This window comes from Melanostigma gelatinosum (assembly GCF_949748355.1).
Source record: "Melanostigma gelatinosum genome assembly, chromosome: 15".
NCBI classification, from domain to species: Eukaryota; Metazoa; Chordata; class Actinopteri; order Perciformes; family Zoarcidae; genus Melanostigma; species Melanostigma gelatinosum.
In genome coordinates, this window is record NC_136648.1 from 3,974,264 (window position 1) to 3,993,111 (window position 18,848).

The window sequence follows — 18,848 nt, forward strand, 5'->3', positions numbered from 1 at the left end:
GGCGGCTTGAGAAGCGATACTGGCTCCTGTTGAATAATTCAGCCGTTTTAATCAGCTTGTTCTATCTTTCACGGCCAGAATATAAATCCAACACGGTGTGTGCATTAAATTAATTAAAAACAATACATATATATATCTTCATTTTATCTTGTTTATTCATTTTACCACTACTGCACACTATTCCACCACAGCATTCTATTTTATATGTATTTTATTCCTATTTTTGATGATTTTGGTGATTTTTTTCATACATTTCCTGTTTAGCAGTTAAAGGGAGCCTGAGATCACGAATGCCATCGCCACCGACTGCTCCACTGTAACTGTTGAGAACTTGTTGACACTGTGCTACATCAACAGGGTCGCCATCAATAAGTTGCGTCTAGATATTTTGTGAAACCGCCAATGGTCAAGCCTACAACATCATTGCAATGTCAATGTTGAAGGATTTGGTCAAAAAAATGTTGTGATATTTGATTTTCTCTCACTGTGATGAGTGTTCCAGCTCACCCAGGCTTGCCTGAGCCGACTTCATTCAGTGCCGTGGGAACACGCTCGTTCAAACTGAGGAGGCTCCTTTCTCACTGCTGAACGGGCTCATTTAATTAAAGCATGAAATCCTACAGTATGGAAACAACCACAACAGGTCGGTCAGCCCTCGTGGGTTCAAACCCCACTCCTGGTAAAGGTTCATTGTGATATGTTAGTGTTATTCTAGCAAAGAGCTGACGATCGAGTGAAGTTATTTCTGCTTGAGCAGAGAATGAAGCCACATGGCAGCAACGTAATGCTACGTGAATAACTTTGTTTGCAACAAAACTACTTACCACCGTTAACAATGCATTCAGTGCCGTGGTAACATGCTCATACAAACTGAGGAGGCTGGTGTCACCGAGACATCCAGAATATTACTGTGTGCAAGCCAAAAATGGCCTCTCTATCTCAAAGTCCCAAGTAGATTTTCAGTGCCAGCGCGGCCTCTTCGGGTGTAACTGGAGGTAGAAGTTGAGCGGATTAGTAAGATGAACGTCGATGTTTTCTGCTTGAGGATGATTGTTGGTGCTCTGCAGCAAAAACAAGCGTCCGTCGGTGCCTCGTTATCCTTCTTACTGCTACATGCTCTGAATGGCTGAACGAGTCGGCTCACACTGAGTAGCACTGCACGGACCTTCTGTTCACTGCTGTTTGTGGAGGTGATGGATGGAGCTCATCGGTATTCAGGGTCTCCGGCTCCGTCGTGGACTCTGTGGGCACTTTGTTATTCAGCGAAACATAAAGAAGTGGACAATGCAGGTGCATGAGCTGTGGCCTCCCTCTCTGGCTCTCCTGTGCCAAGTGCAAGTCTACCTGTCACGTCAGTCGTGATTAATCGGGCTTGACAGCGCCAAGGCCCCGGGACTCCGAAGATTTTTTTACTGACTTTTTACTGCCGTCAGATTCTCAGTTTATTCACCCCGAATGACAGAAGACACTTGTGGATAAATAGATGGACTGTAGGTACAAGACACTGCTAAATATGAATTCAATGGGAGGATATTTTATTGAGATGAAAAACCTGCTCTTGTCAGTGAAGTTCTGCATTACACTTCTTCTCTTTTTTTCACCTCATTTTGGCCCAGTGATAGGTCAGTCCACGCTGTTATCTTCTACCACAGATCTAAGAGAGCTTAATCCCTTCCTATGTTCTGTTACAGGCTGAGACGTCTATCAATCACCTCTTCAACTGTATTTTATCCTGCAATTGCATCTGAAGTGGTCTCATCTTGACGCAAAAGCAGCTCTCAATTTACAAGCGTTATTTGTCATAATAACCTTTCCAGAGTCAAAGAAACGGCCTTTTCTGCTGAAATAGCTGTGACATCTTGAACCACTTACTGTTGGTTTCAAACAATGCTACTTGGTCAGAAATGTCAACTTCATTCTTCTGTTAATCTGGAGCCTCAAAGGTCAGTGCCAGGGGAAGCTCTTTAAGTTCACCCTTGTTTAGACGATGAGTCTGACAGAAACAGAAAGGAGGTGCGTAAACCGAGGGATTAATATTCATGGAGATCTCTGTAACACAGCCGGGGTCGGTGTCGAGGTTCAGTGGCTGCAGAGTCCAGCAGGTATTCAACATTTAGCTCCATTTCCCTCTGAGTAGTCCGTGTTCGTGCTTCACTGGTCACAATGTCAGGGACGCCGGCTCTTAAATGCCAAAGCTCAGCTGAGAGAAACCGCCCCCCCCCCCCCCTCATTGACACAACATTTTTTGCAAGAGATGTCTTTACAGCATGTTGATTTAATTTACATTCCTCCATATTGACGAGTAAATGTTTTTTACATTATATTACAGCCTTTAACATCATGTTGACACATTTACACATTTGTCCTCTTTAGGTCGGCCACATATTGAAACTGCAAGGTATTTTGGGAGATGTAATGTTTTTCAGAAGCACTTGCACTAGCAATGCCAGAGGTGGGAGAGAGGAAGCTCTACCAGTGTCTCATTTGTTAGTTGAAGGCATATTAACAAAATATGAACTCAAGATAAATAATGCAGCATGTTGTGCAATCCGTGTCTCTTTAAAGTGAGAGTTGTTGCTGTTTTCAAAAGTGAAATCATCAGGCCGTGGTGGATATCGAGAGGCAGATGAAGACCTTGTGCTGAAGTGCTGTTCACTAACGCTGACAGAGAGATCAAATCTAAAAGCCTGGTTGTCAGAGTTGTGGGCTTGGATCGGACGGCAGCATGAATCATGATAATTGTCTCTTATCTCAGCGTTGGAGAACAACATCCATGAACAGAGCGGCGTTAGATGGAGGCAGCGTTAGTTTGGCTTCAGCTTAGAGTTCGGAGCTCGAGGGGAGAAGATGTGAATATTTATTGAGCCGACGTTCATGAATCTGTGTGAATGTTTGCGTGGCCTATCACCACAGCCTGCATTTGTACTGTGTGTTGATTTACTGTTGACTATTTCTCCAAACCATGAATGAAACAGTTGTTGCTGCAGTGCCTCATTAGACAAGACAAGATTTATTCAAATGTATTTTAATCTAAAAATAATTAAGAGATGTGAACATTATGGGATAGGTAGGATGGCTTAATATCATTACTTAGTTTCATAGGATCCTCGACCAGGTTAAAATTGCAACACTCTCAAGATAACTGTATTGAATTGGTGTAATTTTGCATTTTCAGATGTTTGCAAATCTTCACACCTGTACATCTATCATGTACTGCATGTTTATTGGATTTATTGGATGCAAAGAAAAGCCAATTAAAAGGATAAGTATTGCGATATTGCATATAATATATGACGTTTTTATTGCAGCCAGTCATCCACAAAGAATTAAAGTGTGAAACGTTAAAGGTTTCTTCTGACAACACTGATCCGTCTCCATCAGGATCCAGCCAGTCAGGACGCCGTTCATCTCCACGACACGATTACTACATTCATTCATCCACATTATTACACTGTTCGTTCCTCTAATATGGCGCCATTACAGCTGAAAGACCTGCTTCCACCCGGGGACCATTAAAAACCTGCTTCTCAATGATTAGACTCCACTCTGCCACTCGTCTGCTCATATTCACAGACTCGACAGGAACAAAGACGACGCTGTGAAAACCTTTTGTTTTGGATATGAAGGCATTTGCTTCTTTGTGTTTTACACCTGGATGAATACTGAAATGCACGCTGGTCAAGCTGAAAGCAAGTGCGGATGATTTTCATCTCTCAGCATCAGTTCTTGGCTCAGTCTGAGATGGAGGATAATAATAACCTCCAGCTGCGTCTGGTATTGTGCCGTCCTCGGAGTGTTTTTAGTGCAGAGCTCTGCTCTCTGCTGTAAAGATGTTCTTTCCGTCTGCTTTTCTGTCCTCTGCCTCTCATGCTATGTTTTGGTACTTCTGTTTTACCGTCTGTACTGTTCTGAACCTCTAAAAAGATGAGACGTTGATGCTGTTGAATGGATGGGTTTTAGATTTGTACATCTCACACATAACTGTGTGATCCGATTCATTCTGTTTATTGCTTTGTGATTTTTATATTCAGTCTCACAGCAGCTGCAAAACAATATTTTATTCCTTTAGCCGCAACACAGTGAGGAGCCAATGATGGAGCCACTGCTTCACTCTAGTCAGGGAGCAACCTCTGGGTTTGAAAAGTGAATGCAGAAGGGCCTTAAAGCTGCATTCTCTCTAATGTCCAGCAGGGGGCGACTCCTCTGGTTGTATAGAAGTCTATGAGAAAATGACTACTTCTCTCTTGATTTATTCCCTCAGTAAACATTGTAAACATGAGTTTATGTCTCAATCTCTAGTTTCAAGTCTTCTTCAACACAGCATGATGTTCATTTTGTAAATTATGGTCCATTTAGATGAGATTAAGATTAAAGTTCTGGTGGCAAAAAAAGAAAATGGCGATGACCAAAATGCTGAACTCGAGGCTTCACAACAGCAGTCCACAAACACAGAATGATGCACGGGGACATGGTCCACTTCTTATTTACAGAATATGGTGACAGTGCCACGTGACATTAGCCATATATTATTGATTATAATGAACATCTTGTTTCCTCAAATGAAAACACAAAACATCCTGTTTGGGCTTCCCCTGTCAGTTCACTTGAACTTTGAGAAGCAGAGTTGAGAAAAGATTGGGCTTTCAAAGCGTAGGCAACAGATAAGTGTGAAGCCCTAACCACGTTCTGTTTTTTTCTTTGTGATTGGTTGACAGAGGCGTGTGACAGCGCGCTGGTGTCCAATCTGCCGCCGTCGTCCTTCAGAAGCTCGTCACAGCTGTCCAGCAGTCACGCGCCGGGCTTCGCCAAACTCAACAGGAGAGACGGTAAGGAAGACAGATTGGATTATAGACTGGAGAATGTGTCGTGAGTGGAAACTAAAGGTGAAGTGTAGTTGATTTATAGGTTCAAACTGTTAATAATATTGGCTGGTGTCATTTGCAATATGCCTACATGGGACTTCATTTATAAGAACTTTCTTATAACTGTTGATGTGTTACTGGTTAAAGAGGCTTTTTATACTAATACGTTGTCGATGGCTGCATGTTGTTGTCACTTTTTTGTTGACTTAAACAGCAACAAGTTGGAATGATTTACTTGGTGTTGCTGCGGAAACTTGTCTGATTAGAAGTTGAATGGTATTTTTTTTGGCTGACAGTGTAAAGACAGACAGGAAGGATGAGAGAGAGAGAGAGAGAGAGAGACAGAGACAGAGACAGAGAGACAGAGAGACAGAGAGACAGAGAGACAGAGAGAGAGAGAGCTTTCTTACAATGGGAAATTAACCACGTGTGTGTGGGAGGAACTTGAAGGATTTATTTTTCTTGTCAAAACTAGAAAGAGAGGAAAAAGAAAACACACTCTTATTACATATTCATTTATATATATCAAGACAGCAGTTTTGAAAAATCTATTTGCTTGTTATGGCAGAGTTTACTGACAAAAACCTTTCAAAGAGGACAAAAGCATGTCTCTGCCTAGAAAACACCTTTCATCCACTGTTGTCCAGGAAACCTTTTGTTTGTTTGTTTGCAAAAGCAGCTGAGGCATCTTGTTTCTGCTGAGTCGCTCATATTGCAACGAGAGAGACATGCAGGGGTGTGACATGCAGCAGAATTCAGAACAAACCTCACACATTTAATCCTGGTATGAATTTACTCCACTTCCCTGAAACCTTTTTAAAGTCTCAGTCATATTTTTTTAGCTTAATTTTAAATGTCTGCAATTTATAGGATTTTTGAAAGATTTATGTTTTCAGTTTTTTGTGTGAAACACACCAGAAACTCATGCTACTAAATAGATCAATGCAACTGAGTTTGATGATTTAAAGTGGTTTTTTTCTGTACGTGATGCTATTAAAGTGGAGAAATCCACTTTAATGATCCGAGATAACAATGGAACTCATTTAAAATGGAATAATCTACTTCACTTCACAGTTTCTGTGGAACCGGGGAATTTATCTCATGGTGACTGATGTTGTTTACAGTTTCTGTTTTCTCCTGAGATGCATTCAAAACGTGGCTGATGCACAACACTCTCAATTAAGACTAAAGGCCTTTACACACCGGGGACATTTTCTTTTTTATGCGTGTGATTTGTGCGCACATCACGATGTTTTTTTCAAACTGTTTTTGTCAGGAGCACTTTCACACAGGATGCAAAAAGAGCGACGCCATTATTTTATGGAGCAAAGGTCTATTTACTAATCACGTTGTGCAGAATGGGCTGAATTGTGCCTATATTTACTTTATCAACTTATATATCAACTTATTATTCCTCCAACCTCGACGAAGGCAGCACAGAGCCACTCCTTACATTTTCATCTTTTACAATAATATTGCAGGCGGGTATTTTTCATTTTTGTGTCCATTATTTGTGCAGCTGGTGATAACAGACAACAAAGGCATCACTGATGCACTGATGCACTGATGCACGGCACGAGCCCAATCCCCACTCTATTCTTTTAAAAGATGTTAACTCGCTCAATCTTTCTCAACATGAATCAGAGATGTTGTTTTCTTCATCTGGCGCCGGTAATCCACAGCCAGTTGATGCAGTCTTTGTTGAGACCTACAGTACGGCATGGTTTAACGGATTATGGCGAGTTTAACATGCAGGCAAAGGCTTCAGCTCAGAAAGTCCACAAATACCCTCTTTGAGGTTCTTTATTGCCACACAAAGCTCAGCAGTGATGAATGTGTGTGTCGGTCTAAAGCATGCATGGAGATCATCTTTTATACAGAGCAGTTTCTTTTGAAAGGTGGCACACTCACTATTTTGCTCATGCACATCATTTTTACATCTGGTGCCAGGATTGAGATAAATGTCTCTTTCACCAAGAAGCTGCTGCATGATTGACTCACTATTTTGGGCTTCCCACCGCTCTGTCCTCAGGCCGTCTTATTCTTCATTTTGATTTTACACCTTTTGTCTTTGATTCCTCGCCCATCCGACTGTCTTCCTTGCTTTAAATTACGATCTTTTAAATGCTCTTCTGCATTGACTTTGTTCTGTTGTAATAATTACTTTCACTTCCTCCGCAGACACGTCTTTCATCTGTACGGCCTAATTCAGCCAGCTCTGCCCGTTTTATTTTATTGTCGGGCAACAGTGACAGTCAGTGATGCTGTTGCAATTATGTTGGAATCAAATGTATAAGCAATTATTGTGCCACAGTAATCATTTTGCATCTAAACTAGGTTGACCTGTTCTGGTTGTGTGAATGGATTGCCAACTAATTGATTTCCATGTGCGTGTTCAGTTTGTACTTCATTGGAAAGTTCCAGTGTTACACTTGAGACTCCAATCGAAATATGTTTGCCTGAAGGAGACATCTGATGTTTTCCAGCCTCCCATTAGGCTCTCTGGCCGTCTGACATGTTATCAGGTTGCTGAAATCACCATCCAGGCTTTGGTATTCTCATGCAAATGACGAGCTCTCACTCCAAGTATCGACCAGTCTGCCTGTTCACTACCCGCCTCTTCCTCTGCCTGTCCGGCCTTTTCCATTGCGCTTGACTCTTCGTTTCACTCACGTCTTTTCTCTTTGCGTGTTTCCGTCTGTCCTCCGTACCCATCAGGTGGAATATCGGTGCATTATTGATGATTCAGCAGTCCTCATAGTGAAGCTGGTGTCCGGAGCGGACTCGCGTCACGCTTGGTTTCCCTTCACCGGTGGAGCAGAATGAGAGCTGTGCAGCCTGACCGGCTCCGATCATCACCTGTGACATACGCTGCCTGTACTGCTCCAATAACAAGAGGAAGACAAATTGAGTTGGTTTCGGGTGTCAGAGCACTTACCGGTGAAGTGGATCACTGACGCATCAGACGAGAAGAGAGCAGTCAACCCACCTGGAGTTACGTTTTTGTTTTGTGAAACAGAATTGGCCCTTCATCTTTCAAGATGAATTGAAAGTATAGCCTAATATCAGACTGGCAGAGGAACGTACAGCAATGCTGACAGAGGGGTGAAGGTTCCTGGTATACACCGGCACTTAACGAGGGAAGTAAACGTGTGTGTTTCAATGAGGAAATGCTGAGGACAGCTGTGCTAGAAAGATCCATCGTGGATGCTGGAGCTGGAGGGAAGAGAGGAGACAGAATAGGACAGAGAGGCAGGTGTCATCATGACAACCGCAGAGCCATGGTGGCTCCCTGTGAAGGCTGTGATGCTCTGACACACAGTTGTACACCATGTCAGGCTGAGGTACCCAAGTGGTCAAAAGTGCCTCCCTTCCTTCGCTCTGAATGTATGTTTTTTTGTATTTGTCTGTGTGGTTCAGTCAAATGTACAAATATGCACGACAGGCTCACAGACACAGTCTCGACATTCAAATAAAAACAATTTCATCTCGGAGGAGAAGATCCACCATGGCTCTCAATCCGTTTTGCGGCCGGAAAGGTTTTCTCGTTGTGATTTGACAGTTTCCATTTGCTCGTTAAGCAAAGCTTCTCAACATCAATCACACAGATTGCCCCATTGGGGCAATCGGGATTGGTAACGCCCCTGACGTTGGAGTTTGTAGTTCTCATTGGCTGGCAGAGCAGTGACGTCACACTTCTGACCGTCATTAACACATTTCTCAGTGGCTGGTTAAAGTGGGTTCCTTGACAGACACATAAGGAAAGGAAAGGAGGAAAACAGGGAGATCTATTTGATTCATAGTGACAGCCGTGTCGGAAAGTGTTCAGACCGCCAGCCATCACTTCCCTTCTGTTTCAATGATGTCTGTCCGGGTGGACGCAGTCAATCTGTGAAACGCCGCTCTGTCTCTGAGCGGTTTCCTTCCGATTCCGTCTTTTTCTTTCCCAGTCTAATCTCCATGAGTAAAGGTCAGAGTGTCTGCTCTTTTCTGTTCTCTTACTGGACACGCCCGTTAGTCAACTGCTTATTAGCTTTGGCCTTTAGCTCTTCATAGATCAGGTTCCATCAACCGCCAGACCGATTTTTATGTTTCACTGCTGAGCTTTTCTGCTCTGCCTGTCCAGAGACAAAGTGAGGCAACACGGAGACGGATTTATTTTCCAGTCCCACTTTTCACACTCAACTCTGGTAGCAATTAGTATTACTTCAACACATCAATAAAAGGCAAAGATTTAACCTTAATGAAAATACCGAAGGAAATATCAATCTCAACAACATTCACTACACGTGCTTTTGCAACAACACTGACATTTTGCCATTTTCTGTCCCGGGTTCCAACATCTCCTCTAGGTCCCTGCTTTTTTTGCCCATTTGACTTTAGCTATTTAGGCGAATGCTGAACCACACAAGTCACTCACAGAATGACTAACTTTGTGTGGCAGAAAGACTCTTTAGGCTGTCGGGCATCACCTTCAGCTCATCTTCCAAAAATGAGTAGCTCAGCACTGTCCCCTGGAGGCTCAGGATACATTCTGTTGGTTGCTTTGTTTCAAAATGTTAGCTTCCTGCTGCTGCAACAACAAGCAGACAACAGCATGGTAACATGAGGACAAGTGACATTTACATTGTTTGTTTGTCTGTTTTAATGCTTTCCAAGAGTGTGTGTGTGTGTGTGTGTGTGTGTGTGTGTGTGTGTGTGTGTGTGTGTGTGTGGTGTCTTGCTCTTCCTCTGTATTAATACTTCATGATTGTGCTGTGCTCTGTTTATTTGAGTATGTGTGTGTGTGTGTGTGTGTGTGTGTGTGTGTGTGTGTCTGAGGCATCGCTTTGACCTGACAAAGCACTTTCCAACACACACACACTTGTACTTACATCTTTGTGAGGACACTCAATGACATGAGTCCTCACAAAGATATGAGTTCACAAACTGACTCTGAAAACACAAGACACATTTCATGAGCTTGGATGAGGCTAATCAATAACACCACAGCCTTTATTGAAAGTGTTTGCGGATAAGACATATTGCATAATAAGCAATAGGCAATACACAGGAAATGCCGCAAGCCTATTGAATTTTAAATACTCAGTCTTTCTTTCATCAACCCCTCTTTTCAGTTCTTTCAACCTATTCATCTAAAATACAACTGATCAATATGTCACAACACTGCTCGTTGTTGGTGATATTTAATACGGGACAGGATGCAGACCTGCAGGGGTAAAACTAATCAGTGCTCGGCACCACAACCTCCTGTCGTTGATTTTCTATATAGCAAAGGATGCAGAGCTGCAAACAAACTATACAACTAACCAATAGATCACGCCACAGCCTCTTAGCAATGCTATATCTGATAGGACGCTAATGACCTTGCATTCTGTGCAGCGGATCAATGCATGGCAGCTCAACCGCATATTGATGATGTTTTGTTTCGGAAATGCAATACTCAACAATGTGCAGTAAACTTGTTTGTCGTGAACTAATTCCAGTAAAATATCTCAGCAATGAGGTCAAAGCAGATGCCAGCAAATGGATCTTGTGTCAGGACATTGAGAGGAGCAAATGTGGCTCTATGGATGGCTCCCACACTTTGGTCCAGACTAATATATCTCACCAGCTGCTGCACGGGTTGCCATGAAATATCCCCCAGGATGAACTGCAGTGACTTCGTGCCACAATGAGGCATTTTAGTGTGTCCTGTACCATCTAATTGTGATTATTTTGACTGATATTGCAATTGAAATATGATTTGCTATATTAGAGGGAATTGTAATCATTATTTTATTATTGTGAAAAACAGTGATTATGGTGTAATTTTTGTTTTTTAAAATGGTATTTTGACACATTTTGCCGTCTCCGATGTGAAAATTGCAGCAGGCCATTTTGCGAGAACAAAAACATTTGATTTGATGCATAATGGTGCATTTGTGTGCTGTGTGGAAAAGAAGTACGAAAGCGTGTCGACCAGAAAGCCTGCTAAACAACGTGGCATTGTGTCATCAGAGAAAAAGAATCTCATTCTTAAGACAAATGTCAAACCAGCATGAAAAGCTGTGGAGGCGGCAGGTTTGTCAATTGGAAAATTGAACACAATTTAAGGCTTTCATTCTGATGAATGTCTTCTTTTGATGTATGAAGACAAATTGACTCATAAAAGGATCAAAGGAAATGTTCTGTCGAATACACAATAATTCTGAGTGCAATAAATTATTTTATATTCAATTTCCTACATTCAATAAATCTTGCACTGTCTTGGAATGAAACCAATAATCTGTCCCAGCACAACAAGCTGTAAATACTGTTCAACTATGGCACAATGATGTGCTATTATTCAGGCTGTGTAACAATCAGACTTAAAGGTCAATGCACGTAGACTTATGCCTCGTAGAATGAAATATAATGGATTCATCTCTCTCCCTGCAGGAGCTGGAGGCTGGTCTCCTCTCGCCTCAGACAGGTATCAGTGGCTGGAGGTCGACCTCGGCGAGCGGACCAAGATCGCCGCTGTCGCGACTCAGGGCCGCTACGGCAGCTCTGATTGGCTGACGTCGTACCTGCTGATGTTCAGCGACACGGGACACAACTGGAAGCAGTACAGACAGGAGGACAGTATCGGGGTGAGTCCAGAGGTGGTGTTTCTTCACTAAGATGTTCCTCTAAAATGTATTTCAGTAAGTAATTCATTTTAAATGAACATATACAGGAAGCACGACTTCACAAATACCCTATTCAAGTGTTCGGTAGTCACAGTATTGTCCGGAGAAACAATTCTCATTCTCAACTCCGTGTCCGGCAAACAGAAGGTAGAACATGTGTCAAAAATACAGTATGTGTGAAGAGATGTGTCAATGAATTCACAGTGAACACTAAATGTGTGTTGCACACTCTTAACTCTGGCTTACCATTCATTGAATAGCCCTCTCATTAAATGCATCGTCTTGTAACTACAGTCACACTGGCAGGAGGACATGATCGGTATCTTTGGTGAACATTTTAAAACAAAACTCGTGTGTTCGGAGCGAGTTTTCTGAAATGTTGTGTTTAAAAATGCAAAAGAAATATTCTAATGCAGATTCAAGTCGACATCTACAGTAAAATAAACACCTAATTGTGTATATTGGACATTTTATTTACACTAGCCTCAAAGAAGACAAAAGCTTTAAACCCAAAATCTCAAAATGATGAGTCAGGTGGTTTAAAAGGGTACCGCCTTAAGTACTGTTACACAAACAGTTCTGTGAGTATCAGGTAAGAGTTCATTACAATTCATTTGCCTGCACTTCCACAGTCACATTCAGAGGATATGGTGTTCAGCAGTGCCGGTCTGCAGGGATCGGTCCATCCTGAGGAGATAATCACAGTCATCAGGAGCCTTTGACTCCTCATTAATAATGGATGAACCAGTGAAAGAGCTCTGCTGACTGTGCAGACCTGTTGCCACAGAGCGACACAGAGAGGCAGCCGAGCGTCTCTTTCCTGGCTGAGGCGACGCGTTGCGGCCTGGAGCTGAAATCAATGAGGACAAAGTCCACCGTGTCAAAGCTGTGGTGCTCTTACACACAAGTTCAATCTCAGTTGGTTTGCTTTTTTCTTCCAAGAATGACAATAAAGTCATGAGAACGGATGGGACAACTTGAAGTGGTGAATCAGCTGTGTTACATATTTCTATGTGCACTTTGAAGTTGCTGTATTGAAGCGGAAAATATTGATAAAGTTACTTTAATTGCGACAAAAACGTTTTTAGGCTCTTCTGAGGTGGTTTCTGGCTTTGTCGAAAAAAGAGTTGCTGGATTATGGAAACGCTTTTGACGAATACATTTCAGAAAGCTCAGCTGGTCTCTGTAGAGCTGATGAATGAAGAAATCCGTCAGATGGACAGCGGAGGCAGCGAGGCATCACCTCCCACCTCCTGGTCCACACACAACTCTTCTTCTGTGTTTTTCCGGGTTGGCCTTGTATTTGTCCCGCTGTGGTGATGGTGCACGGTTCAGAACGCAGCCACAGGAACACCAAGTATTTGTATTTGTGGAAAAAGGAAAAACGTGATGCATCCTGTCGGCACAGAGAGCTTGTTGACCTGCATGGTCATGAGCCGCGCAATACAAACATGGAAACATGGTATATTAACACACTGTGAGAGTGGACATTCATCCCGGGTGAACCCACGTCTGTTTATTTGTGTAAAACAAAGAAGAAAGCGTGTGACTCTCATGATTAACAGGAGAAAAACAAGAACTTCTCATCTGCTTAACACGTGTTCCGTTCCATTGAGGAACTCATGAGCAACATCCAAACCCACCTGTTGTGTAAATGCATTATATGGCTGGTAACAGTGAACCCAGGAACCAGCACGGTACGCCTCCTTAACATTCTGCGTGAATAGACTTCCTTCCCATGAGTCTAATCGACGACACAGAAGTATCATCACACAGCAAGCGAATATGTGCTCGTGCATCCAGCAGTGAATTGAATTGGCTCCTTTTAGCTGAAAGAACGACAAACAAACGATACATTATAATACTATTAAAAGTTACACAACATCTCTCTTCGTCATAAAAAGACTTCCCTCTCATGATTTCAGAGGAATTAATAAGTTCATTATGTGTCTCAGCTTTTATTCAGCCAGTTAACCTGCATGTCAACTTCAAGGGAGGGATGTAGGATGGATAGCCAGCTGAGAGCGATAGAAAGCATTCAGCCCATCAGTTCACGCTTCATGTTCCAGACTTTGAAGGAAATGTTCATTGGGAATACAGAAGAATATCATATGAAAATTAAGTACTTCACTTACAAATGATGGCAAGACAAAGTATTTCCACTGTAAGTGCTTTAACAACGTATCCTCATGTTCACATGTTTTCCTACGCATGTCCAGCAACGTGAGCGATCAGTGCCTTTTGATCACGTCAACCCTTTGAGCAGTCATTTCTGCATCGACTGGATAATTAGTGTCACTAACAGTTAATGTTGATGAGCCCAGCTCCCAATCCTCCCTTTAATTTAACGGATGTCTTATGCTTCTGCTCGGTTTAAATGTGTTATATTTGTATAAAAACCCGACTTCTGTGCTAAATGTAATTACATTTAGGAACAAAGGAACAAACAAAGAAAGAGACAAATAAATAAACTGATTTTTGTGTGTTTTTTACTTTTTGGTGTTTATTATGTTTGTAATTTCAGTCTTTTCCAGGTAACAGTAATGCAGACAGCGTGGTTCAGTACAAACTGCAGCAGCCGGCCATCGCTCGCTTCCTCCGCCTCATTCCTCTGGACTGGAACGCCAGCGGGAGGATCGGACTCCGGCTGGAGACCTACGGGTGTCCGTACAGTAAGTCCTTTCTTTATCACCGGCCTGACTGGACTCGCACTCTTTATTTTGTCAAGAATAAAAGACGTTTTTTCATCAGTGCAATGCAAAAATGCAATGTGGGAATCCGGAAAACAGCGAACATCAGCTGTTGTGGCTAGCAAATGAGTAATTCTAGTTTGCAACGGGTCTCTATTCTGCTGAGCTGTTTTAAACTTTCCACGAACTAATTCTTAAAATACTTCGTTATTTATATATGTCCATGGATACCACAAGCCACAAGGGCATCACCGCAGCTTTGCCCAAATCCCCAACAAGGACAAACCATTAACTATTAATATCACACTTTTGTGTTTGTGGTTTAAGGACCCGGCCTTAGTTTAAGGTCTTTGTTTGAATGCCTCACTACAAAGTTACATACTGAGAACGACCATTTCCTGAACGCTGGATCTCTTTTTGTCTTCCAGCCTCTGGCGTTGTGAGTTTGGACGGCGGCAGCAGCAGTCTGGTGTACAGGTTGAGTCCCGGGCCGCGGGGGACGTCCAGAGAGGTCGTCTCCCTGAAGTTTAAAACCCTGAGGAATTCTGGGACACTGCTGCACGCAGAGGGAGAGGGAGGACTCGGCCTCAGTCTGGAGTTAGAGAGAGGAAAGCTATTGCTGCTGCTCAGACAAGGTACAGCACAATATTCATACTGATATCTGATACATGGGAGGACTGAAAAAGTTGTATAAATACGAGCTTTATCTGCAGAAGGATCGCATGACCCAATCTACCTTTACGAGAAGAAATGGTCAGCTTAAAACGCTTATATTGTTGACATATCCACTCAATGGATATGTCAATAAAAATGAACAAACAGTTTGATGGGCAAGAAAACATTTTATTTGCTTGACATGTAATTCGTGAGTCACTTTGTAGATTGTATTGGTTCAGAATATCTGCATATAAAGCCCTCTGAGATAACTTCAGGTTGGTTGTGGTTGGTTGTGGTGGGCGACACGCACGCTGCCGCCTGATTGGTTCAAATCTTGGCCCACGCTCTGCTGCTGCATCTCAGTCGAGTTGCAGACATGATGGATGGTACCCGCTCTCTGTAGCATGTGTTAGGGCCGGACTCTGCAAGACGTGCTGCATGGCTTACAGCCTGTACATAGGGAGGTGTGTGTGTGTGTGTGTGTGTGTGTGTGTGTGTGTGTGTGTGTGTGTGTGTGTTTAAATGGGGTTAAACCAGAGGTTGTCAGGCTGCCATGCTGAATCATCACCATATGGCTCACCTCTCATCAGGAACACCATCTGATTGCTTAAATACTTTCTCCATCCATCCAGCCAGCCGTCCCCCCCCCCCCACGTCATCTCTCTCTACCTCCCTCCATTCTTCCCTTCTCTTTGCCTCCTTCACCTTGCACCATTTCCTCATCTTTCTCTTTGGCAGTCTGTTCTTTCCACACGTTATCCCTACATCCTTACATCCTCTCTTTCCACCATCCATCCTTTTCTCTATTTTTCTCCAAGTTCTCTTGAACTCCATGACTGAGATGTATTAGGCCGCAGGGCTACACATGAAGGATGTCTCCATTGTCACATGAATTAATGACACAGGGAAATAGATACATACACGTTCTAATTCAGGTGCTTAGTTGTCTCTGGTTGCTTGTCTTGTACTTGAGGGTGTGTACACAGAAGCGTATGCCAGCAGGTGTGATTGGCACTCACAGACAGACGGGTGGAGATAAAGTTTCGCTTCACTGAATCAGAAAACAGGCAAAGGTCAAACCCAGGTAGACAGTCAGAACATGGTGATCAGGAAATGAGACACAGGTTGAGACAGGTGGGCCGTTGTCAGGTGATGGAAAAGGGGTTACTGCAGGGCAGGAGGGAGTGGACAGGATGGCTTGTAAGGCTGCAGGGAAAACAGAGAGAAACAGAGAACAGAAAGCATGAATAGGAGATGTGTGATTCCATTTTAGGTTGTGGTTGAGATGATTAATTTCTCTCTCATCCTCCTCCTAATTACTGTCGTTTGTCTCTACAGATCACCTAATCCTTTGTTTTTAGCATCACTGCAAGAGATGTTTTCAGCTCTTCATGCTTCATATACCTCAACATCTTTTCTGTTTTCTTGCTTTTTTTCTCTTAGTTGGATGCACTTCATCATTCCGTCTCTCAGTATTTCTGTCTCAGCCGTTCTGCCTCGCTCTTTCTCTCTACAAAGGCTTTCTGGTTACACGTCGTGTAATTCAGGTCGTCTGCCGTGTGCACGGTCGGCTCTGCTCTGTTAACACCTCCAGGTCTGACCCGTCTGGAGCAAATGTAGTTGGCTTTCAGGCAACACTCAGCAATCGCCCTTCACAGAAACAGCAGCTGTGTCTAACATGACGATACAAAACATTGACCGATACAAACTTGATGGTAGACTAACTCGTTGTTTTCTTACATCCAAGTTGAATTTTGAGTTCAGCATCCAAGGCACAGCACTCCAACAGGTGCCAACAGAAAAGTATTAAAGTTAACATAAGCAACGAATACAATTAAATAAGCTCATTTCTTAAAATGATTCCTTTCATCTTCTTTGAAATTAGATCATATTTAAGGTGCAAACAAAACAGGGACTTGTGAGTTGTCATGTGATTCGCTACAGTGCTTTTCAATGCAGGCATTTTTATATTTATTGCTTTTGTCTTTGACGTGTTTGAAAACGTGAAATAAGACAGTTAATGTGAATGTCACTTCGCTAGTTGTTGTACAGCTTGAACAAACATGGTTTAATACGATTCTACACAGTTGCCCAGTGCGTTCCTGTGACTGAAGTCATGTTCGGAAAACAAACACGCTCCAATGCATGGCGTTAACTCTCAGGCCTTGTTTGAACCAAGCGCTCATACAAAGTCAGCAAGCCATCTCACCCCACCTTCCTTATGAGATGAAAACCTTTGAAAGACAAGATCCAACAACGTCCTAATGTGTGCGATCTGCAATATTTGCTTTCCCAAAGTGTTTACAGACTGAAAATGATGTTTGGAGTTGATTACACTGACAGCAGCTCCTGATAAGGGCCATGTTATCTTCCTGCATAATCCCATCTGGAGTCAATGTGAACAGCTGTAATGGAATTGCAGGCAGGATACTTTGGTGGGAGAAAACAAAGCGTTCAGCAGCACACATCCACCCGGTCCCTCCTCGATAGCAATAAATCAATACGCAGTCATTTGCAGTGGTTGAGTCTGTTATATACTCGCTCTTCTTCAGCTGCAGCGTTACAACCATGACTTTATGTCAAGGAGAACAAGTAACGCAACACGCTTGTCCTTTTGCAAAAACGGGACCAAAACCACAAGAAAAGGCTGAAGCACTTTCAGACTTTAAGTGGAGGCTGACAATGAATGGCTTTCATGAAAATGATTCACAGAGAAACCAACTAATGTTGCAGAAAGGGAAGCAAAATCGGCAAAATAGCAACAGAAAAACAGAAGCTAATTCAGGGCATTTGTCCAGACAGAGTTTTTCTCTGATGGAGAGAATGCAGCGCTCCCGCTGTGGGTCATCGCCCCTCTAACCATCGTATGACTGTTTTCTTTCTTTTTATTGTATTATATTTGAGCTACTACCCATTTGTTTGACATTGCTTTTTAACATGAGCACCGTGTTTGATCACCCGAAAAGGAGCGCTGATGACAACACAGCGCCTCAGCGAACAGTTTAGAGATTTTCATTTCAGAATGCTTGGAGAACAAGACGCTCTCTCTCCTAAACTCAGGTCGGGGCTGATTACACCTTGGTGTCATTTTTGATTTTTGATTCGGTGGACTTCGGCTGCTGACAATAAAAAAAAAAAGGAGAAGCAAAATAAATAGCAGTGGTCCCCGACAGGGCTTCCTTAAATTCATCAAGATAAAGATAAATGATGGGTTCACAGAGTGTTCACCAGTTACAACAGCAGCACCAGCCCAACAAACAGCTCAGTGGCATGAAAGAAAAGCCCCGGTTCCGGGGGGTTGATATACAGCCCCGCTGACGATGTTCAGGTGTGAGTAATGAGTCGCTCAGAGAGGGGCGTAGCAGGCCTGCATTTTTGAGAGCTCGTTATCTCTCTCCTGTGCCTCCGGCACGCTGACCCGCTGCTCGTTAATATTTCCAGTGCACGTTCATGCTCCCATCGGGAAGTGACCTATAGATTTCTGGCGACCCCGCGTCACGGTTCATGGAATAATCTCGCTCAAGGACTCACTGACGGTACACAGAGGACAGGTTTCCCCCGTTGGTCCAAAAACAAGAACTCTACTGACTGCCCTGTCGAGAAACATACATATGCAATTATTGCTGTCACTGCACTTCTTTTTTCTCCCTTATGCCCTTGATACCGCAGTAAACGGATAAACAGAGGAAAATAAAGACGTGAAAAAGGAAAGAGGGGGCTCTGTATATCAATATCAATTCATTTTCTATTTGTTTGAGCTCTCGTATTGATTCCTGTTTTCTCTTTCCAGTCATTCAGCCAGTAATCAAATCATCCATTCAATGAAGCCCTCGATCATAAAGTCCTCTCCCTCTCTTCTGTACCGCCAAAGAAATCTGGTTTCTTCCCATCCTTCCTCTCATATCGATCTCACTCTCTCTCCACTCGTCCGAACTGTAACTCATCTCAATAAATATGTTGACAGGATCACGAGGTCTGCATCCTAA

The 18,848-nt window shown here is 42.9% G+C and overlaps 1 protein-coding gene across 1 annotated transcript in view; it reads left to right on the forward strand.

Annotated features, from left to right (window-relative positions):
- LOC306789094 (contactin-associated protein-like 4) overlaps positions 1–18,848 on the forward strand; it is a gene marked incomplete at both ends in the record, with an annotated part of 63,452 nt that overhangs the window by 15,449 nt on the left and 29,155 nt on the right. Inside the window, 4 exons of the mRNA XM_079284882.1 lie at positions 4,716–4,826; positions 11,283–11,476; positions 14,040–14,187; positions 14,634–14,840. Coding sequence (XP_079141008.1) covers positions 4,716–4,826; positions 11,283–11,476; positions 14,040–14,187; positions 14,634–14,840 — 660 coding nt within the window. The remainder of the gene's footprint in view (positions 1–4,715; positions 4,827–11,282; positions 11,477–14,039; positions 14,188–14,633; positions 14,841–18,848) is intronic.